The 15,080-nt window shown below is 39.8% G+C and overlaps 1 protein-coding gene across 1 annotated transcript in view; it reads right to left on the reverse strand.

Moving 5' to 3' along the window:
* Positions 1-13,493, reverse strand: part of LOC143231637 (uncharacterized) — a 36,708-nt gene extending 23,215 nt beyond the window's left edge. Inside the window, exons 1-2 of the mRNA XM_076466174.1 lie at positions 13,392-13,493; positions 9,040-9,155 (exon numbers count right to left, since the gene is read on the reverse strand). Of these exons, the coding sequence (XP_076322289.1) occupies positions 9,040-9,132 (93 nt within the window). The 5' untranslated portion in view covers positions 9,133-9,155; positions 13,392-13,493. The remainder of the gene's footprint in view (positions 1-9,039; positions 9,156-13,391) is intronic.
* Positions 13,494-15,080: the final 1,587 nt, after the last annotated feature.

Raw genomic sequence — 15,080 nt, forward strand, 5'->3', positions numbered from 1 at the left:
TACCATCACTAATACAACGCAAGGAAGATGAACTACCATCACTAATACAACGCAACGAGGATAAACTACCATCACTAATACAACGCAACGAGGATAAACTACCATGACTAATACAACGCAACGAGGATAAACTGCCATCACTAATACAACGCAACGAGGATAAACTACCATCACTAATACAACGCAACGAGGATAAACTACCATCACTAATACAACGCAAGGAAGATGAACTACCATCACTAATACATCGCAAGGAAGATGAACTACCATCACTAATACAACACAAGGAGGATAAACTACCCCGGTGAATACCCCGTTGGCGGCAAAAGTGTATGCAAACGGTTTTAGAGAGAGAAAAATTAAAGCCGTTTGCCGTAGTCTACGATAGAGGGCAGTTTGTAGTTGCCGCTCAATACATCTCATGTTCGACGACCGACATGAGATGTGAAAGTCGTCGACATGCAGCCTATTCGCAACAGTGAGAGGGAGTTGTTTAGTGATGGCATTTATCTTTATACTGAAAAGTGTGACACTCAAAACACAGCCCTGAGGGACTCCAAGTTCCTATACAAAAGAACGGGAAAGTGTCGAACCCACACGAACTTGGAATCTCCTGTCCATTAAAATTTTTTTTAATAAACATGGGTAAATGGTCACGTAACCCATATATATGGAGGTCTCGCAAAATGCCATACCTCCACGTTGTGTCATAAGCCTTCTCAATGTCAAAGAATATTGATACAAGATGTTGGCGTTTGAGAAAGGCTTCTCTGATTGATATTTCAAATCGAATTAGGTGGTCCGTGGTAGAGTGCTGTCGTCGGAACCAATACTGGGTGGGCGAGAGGAGGTTGTTTGATTTGAGTGTAAAGGGACGATTATAGTCAAAGAGACAGTCAGTTCGAAAGGAAAGAGGTGAACGCTCTGCCCGAGTCTTGATGGCCATGAAAGTGGAGTAACAAGCAGAAGTGCTAGATACCCGACAAAAGTTTTCACCTAGAGTATCGGCGATGCTCCGGGCATCAGCTACCTCTTGGCCATCAGAGAGTAAGATGGAGAGGGGGACAGAATTGTAGTGCCCACTGACCTTTCGAATCCTGTCCCATATGACCTTGGAACTGGTGGTAGAAGATATGCTAGTTGTAAACTTAATCCAAGATTCCTTCTGGCTTTGACGTCTTACCCACCTAGCATGTGCACGGGCCCGTTGGAAAGCGATGTGGTTTGAAAGTGTGGGATATCTACGGAAAGTATCCCAGGCCTTTTTTTGAGCCCTCCGTGCCAAGTGGCAAGCAGGATTCCACCACGGACGAGGATATCGTGGAAAACGTGTCGAGGTTTTAGGAATACACTGAGCAGCTGCATGTGAAATACAGTCAGTTACCGCTGCTACACAGTTGTCTATTGATGGCTGATTCACGATAACAGGATCAAGCTCTGCAAGAGCAGTGAAAGTAGACCAGTCTGCCTGATCCAGTTTCCACCGGGGCACGCAGGTAGGGTGGCATCGACCACAGCCAGTCTCTCTCAAAAGTATAGGAAAATGATCACTGCCTAGTGGATAATTGTCAACCCTCCATGAAAACTGGGAGAATAATGAAGGGGAACAAACCTAGAGATCAATAGAGGTAAAGGACTGACTAGGTGCGTGAAAATAAGTAGAAGAACCAGTATTGAAAAGAGAAAGATTGTGATCAGAGAGCATACGCTCTACAGAGCGACCCCTCCCATCAATAACAGCACTTCCCCAGAGGGGATGATGTCCATTAAAGTCCCCCAGGAGTAGAAATGGAGACGGCAACTGTTCAACGAGAGCATCAAGATCTGATTGATCAAATGTCTCACTAGGGGACAGGTAGAGAGAACAAACAGTGATGGTATGACCCAAGGAAATACGGATGGCTACAGCCTACAAGGGTATGTTGAGTGACAAAGACAGGGTGGGCACATGCTGATCAACCAAGAGTGCCACCGCTCCACGTACTCGTCCATCACACAGCCTGTCATTTCTGTACAGAGAAAACTGCTGAATGATGACTTTATCAGCAGGTTTTAGAAATGTTTCTTGTAAGGAAAGACATACAGGATGGTAGGAAGCAATCAATGTTTTAATATAATCCAGATTAGAACGTAAACCTCGACAGTTCCATTGTATCAATGTGGCCAATTTTAACGACGGGTAGGCGAAGTGGCTGGAAAACCATTCTGTTTACGACCATGTCTTTCTTCCTTACTGTCTTTAGTCGGAGGAGGTATATCGATCTCCATGGATCCTGCCCTGGGTCGATTGGGCAGGTCTTTGTTATTGGAAGGGGATTCCATTGACTGAGGACGCGAACGAATGATTGTTTTGCATCATGGGGCGGGAGAAAAAGATGTATCAGAAGAAATGCCTGTATTTGAAACTGAAGGATGTGGATCTTGAGGTTTGTTGGAATGTACGGGAGGAACAGAGATGGGTGTGGAAGTCGATTCATCGACCTTTATAACCATTGAGGTCAAAAGGCTTTTCATTTGTTTTGAAAACGATTCTCTTGGAGGCACGAAGAGATCTGTCTGTACTCCCACTGTAGTTGTGGAACAAAGTGCAGCAGCATATGTCCGAGATGGAGTGGCGTACAGCAATTTTCGAGCTTCAGGATAACTAATGTTATGGGTCGTTTTCAAACGCTGCACCTCCTTTTCCTCCAACCATTTTGGGCAAGAACGAAAGTAGGAAGGGTGAGAACCATTGCAGTTGACACAATGTGGGTCTGTGTGTCACAATCATAGGCATCGTGGTCCTTGCCACCACAACGAGCACATGTCAGGGAACCACGACATGACGTCTTAGAGTGGCCGAACCTCCGACATTGGAAACATCAGAGAAGGTTTGGAATGCACGGCCGTACCCTGCAAATTAGATAACCTGCCTTGATGGTGGCAGGTGCACGTGGTGATGTAAATGTCAAAACTAGGATATTTGTCGGCAGTGTAACTCTATCTTTGCGAATGGCGATGCGCCTCACTGCAGAAACTCCTTGAGTGGAGAGACCAGCGAGAATCTCTGACTCGGGGACGTTCTTCAAATCCTCTCAACAATAACTCCTCGTGATGAATTTAAGGTAGCATGAGGGGTAACCTCAATAGGTATATCCCCAATTGCCTTTGAATTCAAGGAGTTCACTGTGTTGGGTTGTGGATGTTTCAACCAATATGTCTCCAGATCGAAGCTTCTTTACGGACTTTGAAGAGCCAGCAAGGCCCTCTAGTCCCTCCAGAATAAAAAAGGGGGACATTTGCCCTAAAGGTTTTTCTGAAAGAGAATGTAATATAAGAAAATGAGGTACGTGTGTTACAGATGTTGAAGATTGCTGCTCAGAGTCTTCAAGACGAGGTCGTTTACCCATTGACTGTTTTTTTCACTATTTTAGGACAATGCAGCAACGCAAGGGTTTCGTGAGCACTATACCCAAACACTAGCATCAGACACAATGCCCACAACACCCGTTGAGAATTTCCAAAACTGGTACTTGGTTGACTGTTGCTCAAATGGACCAGCCGATTGACCCAAGGGGGGCCACCCAAAGGCCGCCCGTCTACAGGAATTCAAGGCCAAAGTGGTGTGTTAGGGTTGGACCCCTCAACCACCAGGATCCTCTCCTCCCCTTCACGCCAAACACGTGGATGGATGTTTAGATCCCAGAGGAGGAAAACTGAAAGAACAGAACCTTCCCTGGGAGGTCCCCTCACCACGTACAGGAATCCACACCGAGGGGCACAACACAAGGAGGATAAAGTACCATCACTATTATAACACAAGGAGGACAAACTACCATCACTAATACAACACAAGGAGGATAAACTACCATCACAAATACAAGACAAGGAAGATAAACTACCATCAATATGCAACATAAAGTGGATAAACTACCATCAATATGCAACATAAAGTGGATAAACTACCATCAATATGCAACATAAAGTGGATAAACTACCATCAATATGCAACATAAAGTGGATAAACTACCATCACTAATACAACACAAGAAGGACAAACTACCATCACTAATACAACACAAGGAGGATAAACTACCATCAATATGCAACATAAAGTGGATAAACTACCTTTAGTTGTGAATCTGATAATGTGGTTAAAATCACTCATTGTTTATTAATTATTCTGAATATATTATATTTACACATTTGTAACTTGTGAATAAAGCAGTCCACCGAAACTTAAAATAAAATTACTAGATTAGAGAAGTAACAAAAACGACGTTTTCATCTTAGAAATATTTAAACAACGACAGGCTAAGTTCACCAATGAATTATTAATGTTTTCAGTAACATTATAAACTGTCGCACTTGGAAACTGTTTAAAAACAACAACATTGCTTTGTGACGAATCACTATATAGTCTCTGTTACAATATTTCACTCATTTATCTCTTGACATTTCTATTTTTCTTAGTTAAACTTTGGAATTTTCGAACGGCTGTTTAGAACAAGGTGATGCATAACGTTTGCTGTGTATTTTTAATTTGATATTTATTTCTCTTTCAGACAGTTCGTGGAAGTTTTATGCTCTTTGGCGAGCGAATTGTAAAGTTTGACGTCTCATCACATGTGATTACGTATTAAATGATCAGAACAACGTAGAAAGTTGGAAAATGAAGGAAGTGTGTTTCAGAAACCAAATACAAATAAAAACTTTTGGATCAACACTTCCATTTAAAGGACACACCAAACAATAAAATACGTTTAGTTTGTCAATTTCAGTGTCGTTGTACAAACAGTATACTTCTGACGTAAATGTTGGTCTACACTTATTTACATAAAAATGTCTGACAAACAAAGCTGTAAATGTTCACTTGAAACATTTCTATACGAGGTAAAGAAAAATTAAATAACTGATATAGAAATTGATAATAAGTGATAAAATCAATTACTCGTACCGTCAATAAAAACGTAGATATACTAATTGACTAATATATTCTGAGAAAGTAAACTAAGGATATACTAGCGTACTTACAAAGTAAGCTGTGAATATTCGATAATGTTCTGACAAAGTAAGCTGTGATGTACTTACAAAGTAAGCTGTGAATATTCGATAATGTTCTGACAAAGTAAGCTGTGAATATTCGATAATGTACTGACAAAGTAAGCTGTGAATATTCGATAATGTACTGACAAAGTAAGCTGGAAAAAACCGAGATTCGTTAAAGCGCAGATAGCCCTCGTGTAGATTTGCGCGAAATTACAAAACAAAACTTAGTGAAATTGTGGTTCATCAACTGGAGTACACTTCGCGTACTGAACATCTCAGATTTGTGAAAGAGCAGTGATTTTTTTTTCAGGTCAATGAGCTCGGATTGTGCATAATACGTTACACGTATTATAAACACAACAATGTTGTGATGTATGTTTCAGTTCTTGCTTTTATCATGGAGACATCTTGAGCGTAATTACGGTGAACTCTTATGTCAAGGTCAAACCACCTCAAAAGAAATCTAATTAAGTTCAATCATAACACCTCAGTGATAGACCATACCTTTAATTTTTTAATCCACCTATTATTCCGTGATTTGTACTTCTGTTTCTTTAACTGTCGGCTCGGCATGGCCAAGCGTGTTAAGGCGTGCGACTCGTAATCTGAGGGTCGCGGGTTCGTATCCCGGTCGCGCCAAATATGCTCGCCTTTTCAGCCGTGGGGGCGTTATAATGTGACGCTCAATCCCACTTTTCGTTGGTAAAAGAGTAGCCCAAGAGTTGGCGGTGGGTGGTGATGACTAGCTGCTTTCCCTCTAGTCTTACACTGCTAAATTAGGGACGGCTAGCACAGATAACCCTCGGGTAGCTTTGTGCGAAATTCAAAAACAAACAAACAAATCCTTCTCGGTACTCTTTCCTCAGGGACACATCTAAATGGTTTTACCATTGAAACCGGGTTTTAACGGTAAAACCATTCAGACCTGCCCCTGAGAAACAAGTACAGAGAAGGGACTAACTTGTCAACACGTATTAAAACCCCGGTTTTAACGGTAAACCCATTCAGAACTGCCCCTGAAAAATACGTACAGAGAAGGGACTAACTTGTCAACAGGTATTAAAACCCCGGTTTCAATGGTAAAACCATTTAGACCTGCCCCTAAGAAATAAGTACAGAGAAGGGACTAACTTGTCAACAGGTATTAAAATCCCGGTTTCAACGGTAAAACCATTCAGAACTGCCCGTGAAAAATATGTACAGAGAAGGGACTAACTTGTCAACAGGTATTAAAACCCCGGTTTCAATGGTAAAACCATTTAGATGTGTCCCTGAGGAAAGAGTACCGAGAAGGATTTGTTTGTTTGTTTTTTGAATTTCGCACAAAGCTACTCGAGGGCTATCTGTGCTAACCGTCCCTAATTTTGCAGTGTAAGACTAGAGGAAGGCAGCTAGTCATCACCACCCACCGCCAACTCTTGGGCTACTCTTTACCAACAAATAGTGGGATTGACCGTCACATTATAACGCCCCACGGCTGAAATGGCGAGCATGTTTGGCGCGACGAGGATGCAAACCCACGACCCTCAGATTACGAGTCGCATGCCTTAACACTGCTGGCCATGCCGGGGCCCCGAGGAAGGAAGTAAGCTTGTGAACACCATTCACTGCCAATTCTTAGGCCACTCTTGTGTCAGCAAATATAAGAGTCAAGTTCTATCTTCGTTGTATACTCACGGCCCCAAAGCACGGAGCGCGTCTATGCGGTAAAGGATGGCGCACCTAGAATCCTCGGATTGAAAGTTCAGACACGCTAATTATTCGACCAACTTTTCATTTTCTCAAATTATTTCAGCAACCTATAGATTATATCTTTTATCGAGAACTATAATTATTCATTTACCTTTTATTTTTGTCAGAGAAATAAAGTTAACCAGTTATTGTTCGTGGTAACTGATAAGATGCAGTTATAATGTTAGCAACTGTCTTGAAAATAAAGGTAGGTAAGTGTGTACCCGCGGTAGCTGATAAAATCTAGTATGAATGCTGGTTCGTTCCTCGGAAGTAATAAACGTCCACGGGTGAAGTATATCTCATGTGCAGATTGTTTGATTTTATTATTATTATCTAACCAGAAGTTCGTTATTTGTTTAAAAGATAGGATACTATCCTATCTCCTTCCACACTGCTGCACTTCCATCTACAACTCTTAGTTAAACAACGCCACCGTGAAAGGATTCTACAAATATATTTGAATATGTAATAAGAACAATGAATAACTAAAAGAAAATGTGTACCTTGAGCACGCCATAGAACCATACATAGAACAATACATGCCTGACGCTATTGTTTAAAGAGTTAAATAACTAAATTGGTATTTGGATTAATTCTGCCAAAACAAACACAAGATATTATATATGAATGACGTAAATACTTTACATATATATGTATATAAAATAATACTGTCTGTTGTCTGTCCATGTAACTACTTATCTATATAAATATAACAACACTGTCTGTCCATGTAACTACTTATCTATATAAATATAACAACACTGTCTGTCCATGTAACTACTTATCTATATAAATATAACAACACCGTCTGTTGTCTGTCCATGTAACTACTTATCTATATAAATATAACAACACCGTCTGTTGTCTGTCCATGTAATTACGTATCTATATAAATATAACAACACTGCCTGTTGTCTGTCCATGTAACTACTTCACAGGGTGTGGATAGATCTTCATTAAATTTGGTATAGAGGCTTGTTATGTCTATGGGGAGATACATACAAATTTATTGTTTCACAGTGTATGTTCTGCAGTTTTATGGATGTCTTTTGTTTGTTCTTACAATTAGATATGAGGGAAGGAACTTTTCATGTCCTAATTTACATAACTTCGGTGCAATGGATGTGTATTTCAGTTACTACTGTAATATCTTATTAAGTATTTTGATTAATATAATTAATAAAACGAAACTGTAGATGTTCCAATACCTTCAAAAGTAAAATAAAAGGTACTCAGTAAGATCAACCCGTGTTTATACAATAGTGACTTACCAATTAATATTGAAAGTTTAATCACTGTATATGTAGCATCGGTTTTTACAGAAAATCACACACTTTACAATAACAACTGAACAGTGACATAACAATGAGAAGGAAAAGATTTTAAAGCTGGAATACAAAAATATTCATCTTATGTTGTTACTCCCTAGATCTCAGGACTGAGTGTGGATTTATGGTCAGTATGTCAGGCTTCGAACGGAAGGGTCCACGGTTCGAGATGTTACGCCACTTAATGACGTTCTCCGCATTATGAAATATGAGTCCTTTATAACAGTAGCAAAATATTGCTTTACCGGTTTAGAGATCTGAATAAAGTTCTTGTGGCGGCGGGTGCTGCTGTCTGTTTGCCTTCCTTTATGTCAGTTCCTAAAAATGAGAGAACCTGTACCTTTATACCAGAGGTTCTTCACGAGACCATTCGATCCACGTGCAGATGTGACGCTCGAGTTTTACAAACATCGAGTTATATTCCATAATTTAAAATGCAATACTCTTATAATACCCCCCCCCCGTGACACAGCGGCATGTCTGTGGACTCGTATCGCTAGAAACCGGGTTTCGACACACGTGGTGGGCAGAGCACAGATAACCCATTGTGTAGCTTTGTGCTTAATTCCAAACTACAACAATCGTATACAGAAAGCATTCAATGTATGCACATACTAAGCCCAGCATGGCCAGATGGTTATGGTGCGCGAGTCGAAATCTGAGGGTCGCGGGTTCGAATCCCTGTCACATCGAACATGCTCGCCCCTTTTAGCCGTGGGGGCGTTATAATTTTATGGTCAATCCCACCATTCGTTGATAAAAAAAAGTAGCCCAAGAGTTGGCGGTGGGTGATGATGACTAGCTGCCTTCCCTCTAGTTTTATATTGCTAACTTAGAGACGGCTAGCGCAGATAGCCCTCGTATAGATTTGGGCAGAATTCAGAAACAAACAAACATAATACCAATACCACACACACATAATAAAACCGTTGATTAACGAATGTCTCACCTTCAGATCTCGGTGTACGACGTGCAGGTTATGACAGTATTCCACAGCTGATAAGATCTGGAGGAACACTGTTCGCGCCATTGATTCCGACATCCTTCCGTGTTGCGCTATAAAGTCTAGAAGGTTAAAAGGTACATTAGACACTCAATATGTAAAGTTTTATTGAAAATTAAAAACATAAATATAAAAGATCCGTACCGTGCGTTTGTTCTGGCTACGTGAATATTAAGGCAGTCTTACCGCTTACAAACAGTCAAATATTTCCACAACGCAGAGCTCTGTTTTAAATATTTTAAACTTAACTACTATGTAATTCAAGCTGTTACGGTGTTTTATCAAGGAATGCCTAGGTTTCACACACTGATATATGCCCCCCCCAAACAACTTAACTTATAGAATATATCATTTATTGTGAAGCACAAGGCTTCAAAATGGACTCTGAGCTATGCCCATTACGAAGAACAAAACCTGCTTTCGAACGTAAGCCTAGGTACTTGCCTCTGAGTTACCGTGTGAGAGTCACAGATTCAAAACACGCATAGCAAAAGAAATTTCAAGGTCATGACTATCCAATCATTGCTGTCGAGATTATCGATGTATTTGATGTGCTGTAAGAAATCTTCAAAATATGGCAAATATAAATTGAACATCACTATGTTCATACACGGTCTGTGGTAATATTTAAACAATGTTGTTACATTCTGATTTAATGAACTGTTTCGTCATCAGCTTAACCGAACAGCACTGGGCTGTCTCTCCTGGTACAAAACTATTTTTTTATCTCCAAGTTTATTATATAAGTTCGGTGAAACTGTCAGTGTTTAGAACAGTTAAGAAAGTACCATACTGGACGACGTGATTTATTCCAAAACTTGTCGTCCGTTCATTGAAGCAACGAGTTTATGATGGACGTTCTGAAGTGATAATACAACGGTAACTCGAGAGATGTTCTATAACAGGCTGACGAGCTGTGTTGATAAACTGATTGTTTCAAAATGTTGACGTCGAACGATGGTAAAAATAACATGCTAGGGAACTTGTTCATGATATTAAATTAATTTGTGACGTATATGCTATTACTGTACAGGTTTAAGCAGTCCTTCACTGCGCATAAAATAACTTACTGTTTATTTACATGTAAAATGTTTCACGCGACAACTTTTATAATAAAATAACAGGCAGTAGCTACTTCATTTGTTACAAAAATGACAGGCGGTAGCTACTTCACTTGTAATAAAATCATACTGTAGCTACTTCACTTGTAACAAAATCGCACATGAGCTACTTCACTTGTAACAAAATCATACTGTAGCTACTTCACTTGTAATAAAATCGCACTGTAACTGTACTTCACTTGTAAAAAAAATCGCACAGTAGGCTACTTCACTTGTAATAAAGATCATGCTGTGACTACTTCAATTGTAATAAAATCATAGCTGTAGCTGCTTCGCGGCTTGATCACGCGCGACTGTAGCTAGCTAACTTGTAATAAAATTTGCAGTGGCTACTTCACTTGTAATAAGATCATTGCTGTGGCTGCTTCGCTTGTAATAAAGAATCATACTGTGGCTGCTTCGCTTGTAATAAAGATCATGCTGTGGCTACTTCGCTTGTAACAAGATCATGCTGTGGCTGGCTCACTTCGCTGTAAAGATCGTAAACTAGCTACCGCACTTGTGATAAAGATCATGCTGTAGCTGGCTACGCTTGTAATAAGATCATGCTGCTAATGCCACTTCGCTTGTAATAAAGATCATGCTGTGGCTGCTTCACTTGTAATAAAATCATGCTGTGGCTACTTCTAATTTGTAATATAAATCATGCTGTAGCTACTTCACTGTGATAAGAATCATACTGACGGCTACTAAAGCTGTAATAAAGATCATACTGTAGCTTGCTTAATTTGCGATAAGATCGTACTGACGCTGCTTCGCTTGTGATAAAGATCATGCTGTAGCTGCTTCGGCGCAGCGGGCTGGTAAAAATCATGCTGTGGCTACTTCGCTTGTGATAAAGATCATACTGTGGCTACTTCGCTTGTAACCGGAATCGCGGTACTTCACTTCTAAAACTGTAATAAAATCGCGCTGTGGCTACTTCACTTGCAACAAATCCGCACAGTGGCTACTTCGCTTGTACGAATCAAAATCACGCCGTGAGCTGCTCTCACTTGTGACAAAGATCGCACAGTAGCTTCTTCACTTTGTGACAAGATCGCGCGGTGGCTGCTGCTTCGCTTGTTACAGAATCGCGCAGTGGCTGCTTCGCTTGTAATAAGATCCCGCTGTGGCTGCTTCGCTTGTGATAGATCCCGCTGTGGCTGCTTCAGCGTGTAACAAAGATCCCGCAGCTAAGCTACTTCACTTGTGATAAAGATCTTGCTGTGGCTACTTCTTCGCGTGATAAAGATCATGCTGTAGCACTTCACGCGTGATAAAATCGCACAGTGGCTGCTTCATGCGTGACAAGATCACACAGTGGCTACTTCGCGTGTAATAAAGATCGCACAGTGGCTACTTCGCTATGTAACAAGATCGCACGGTGGCTACTTCACTTGTAACAAAGATCGCACTGTGGCTGCTTCGCTTGTAACAAGATCAGCGCGTTGGCTGCTTCGCTTTGTAATAAAGATCCCACTGTGGCTACTTCGCTTGTGATAAGATCCCACTGTAGCTAGCTTCACTTGTAATAAAGATCCCGCTGTAGCTACTTCCACTTGTGATAAAGATCTTACTGTGGCTACTTCAACGTGTAATAAAATCATACTGTAGCACTTCGCGCTGTAATAAGATCGGTGCTGTAGCTACTTCAGCGTGTACTAAGATCATACTGTGGCTGGCTCACTTGTAATCAAAAGCTCGCGGTAGCTAGATCACTTGTAATGATCCCACTTTAGCTACTGGCACTTGAAGGTAAAAATCATGCAGTGGCTACTTCGCACGTAATAAATCCGCGCTGTGGCTACTTCAATTTGTAATAAAATCATACTGTAGCTACTTCACTTGTATTGAATCGCGCAGTGGCTACTTCACTTGTAATAAAATCAGCACAGTAGCTACTTCACTTCGCGTGATAAAATCGCACAGTGGCTTCTTCGCTTGTAATAAAATCGCACAGTGGCTTCTTCACTTGTAATAAAATCGCACGGTGTAGCTACTTCCACTTGTAATAAAATCGCACAGTGGCTACTTCGCTTGTAATAAAATCGCACGATGGCTACTTCACTTCGTAAATAAAATCGCTACTGTAGCTACTTCACTTGGAAAAATCACACGGTAGCTACTTCACTTGTAATAAAATCACACAGTAGCTACTTCACTTGTAATAAAATCACACAGTAGCTACTTCACTTGTAATAAAATCACACAGTAGCTACTTCATCTGTAATAAAAATAAATAAAGATGCAACAGAACGAACTGATTGTTTAGATATTATTCCCTCTGGTGGCCTACTGGTAAGACTAAGAACTTATAACGATAAAATAAATTATGGGTTGGACCCCTGCAGCGACAATAGCTCAAACATTGTTCTCTTGATAAAATCGAATAAACATAAAAAAGAAGTGCAGAAAATGTTTTTGAGACAGAGAACCTTATTACAAGTTTGTCTTTCTGTTAACAATACCTGTCCAGGCGTGTTAAAGCGTTCGACTCGTAATATGAGGGTCGCGGGTTCGAATCCCCGTTACACCAAACATGATCGACCTTTCAGTCGTGGGGGCCTGATAATGTGACGGTCAATCCCACTATTAGAGCAGCCCAAGAGTTGGCGGTGGGTGGTGATGAATAGCTGCCTTTCCTCTAGTCTTACACCGGAAAATTAGAGACGGCTAGCGCTGATAGTCTTCGTGTAGGTTTACGCGAAATTCTAAAACAAACATTACCTACAGAAATAAAACCAACTTCTAAAACAAACATTACCTACAGAAATAAAACCAACTTCTAAAACAAACATTACCTACAGAAATAAAACCAAGTCCAACAACGTAAAATCACACTTCTTTCTATTTCTTGAAAATGTCCTCTTATTGAAACAAACCTTTAAAACGAAAAAAAACAAACTTCATTTTTAATGTCTGATAATTAATGAAAATACCAGAACTTAAGAAATCGTCCAATGTACACTTTGTAATCTTTACTATATAATTATTTATTTTATTAAATTCGCATTAAAGATTTTACGTTGTACTTCAGGTAAGCATTTAAACAACTACTGTAGATTATGAACCTCGACCTTTATGCGTCTAGTGCCGAGTATAGGTGTCATAAGATAAAAGTATATGATAGATATAACTTTAAAGACTGGGTCTGGCTCACACGAGCATTTACGTCAATGCCTAAAAAATACTTACTTGTTGCTATAGCAACGAACTTCCAAAGCACAGTATAATTAATCACGTACTCTAGCTTCTTAGCGAATTGGAGTTGCAGAAGCAAGTCTTGCTACAATGATGCCACATCTTAACCGTGGTAGTGTAATGACAAAACCGACAGAGAAGATAACAGAACTGTACGTTACGGTGAAATATCACCTCATATTAAAGTCCGATGACTCGTCTGCGAGATACAAGCTACTAATATATTTACCAAAGATGTAGTGATAGAAACCAGAAGTGGATCACTCGGAAAGCCGTGCGTCTGTTTATCTACCTATACAGTAAATAATAGATTAAGGATATCAACAAACTATTAGGATATTCTACAAATACATAGCTTGAGCTAGCAAACGATTACCAAATGGAAGTGTTTCGATCCACACATTAGTACAACTGTATCATCTTCAAACAGACCCTTCAGCCTTAAAAGGAAGGAACATCAAAACGTTATAAGAAAGTTTTCAGTAAAGTGATTTGAATATGACGTTCCACATCCGATAGATAACTGGTATTCTTTACAATAGTCAGTCTTACAAAAAAAACAAAGAAGATGAAATTTAAGATCTTCGTGATTCCATCAGAATCATATTACCACATACATATATAAATATACATCTTTTGAGCGATGTAACTTTTAAACGTAGTTTTAATCTATCAAAATATTTTAAAATGATCAGATAAATCTATAGTGGTTCACCATGGTGAAGACACGTGTTACCATTTATAATATTTGGCACCACGAATATCTTACTTTACAACAGATTTTACCACAGCGCGGTCCAGTATGGCCAGGTGGGTTAAGGCATTCGACTCATAATCTGAGGGGCGCGGGTTCGAATACCCGTCGCATCAAACCTGCTTGTCCTTTCGGCCACGATAGCGTTATAATGTGACGGTCATTCCCACTATTCGTTGGTAAAAGAGTAGCCGAAGAATTGGAGGGGGTGGTGATGACCAGCTGCCTTTCCTCTAGTCTTATACTGCTAAATTAGGGACGGCTGGCGCAGATAGCCCTCGTGTAGCTTCGCGCGAAATTCAAAAACAAACGCCAGAGACAACTATATATTTACATTATTTTGTATAAAAATTTATACACACACACCCACACGTATTTACCTGTAAGTAAAAAATTAGAAGAAGATCATGATAATTTATGTGTATAACAAAGAATACCATAATTTTCGTAATGTTGTTGTTATGAATTAAGCACAAAGCTACTCAATGGGCTATCTGTGCTCTGCCTACCACGGTATCGAATCCCGATATTTAGCGTTGTAAGTCCGCAGTATTACCGCTGAACCACTTTTCTTAATGATTAGTTCGTTTGTTTTAAATTCGTTCTACACTACGTCGCTTTCCTAGAAATGTTTAAAACGTCTCAAATGAGATTTTTTTTTTTGGAAGGAACTTACTAAGATGTTTATTAGGTATAGTCTAAAAATATAACCGTTTAAATTAAAATTTTATATTATAATAGACTAAAAAAAAGAGAAATATTGTAGATAGAAAACGGAAATTCTATGTAAGCATTTAATGTATCAACGTGTCTCAAGGAATCGTATTGTACAATCGCGTGAATTTCTAACGTAGCGCCATCTGTTGCTAAAGATATATTTAAAACCCATAAGCCATACCTTTATCTACTTACTTGTGATTTACAGAACG

This window comes from Tachypleus tridentatus, chromosome 11, assembly GCF_004210375.1.
Source record: "Tachypleus tridentatus isolate NWPU-2018 chromosome 11, ASM421037v1, whole genome shotgun sequence".
NCBI classification, from domain to species: domain Eukaryota; kingdom Metazoa; phylum Arthropoda; class Merostomata; order Xiphosura; family Limulidae; genus Tachypleus; species Tachypleus tridentatus.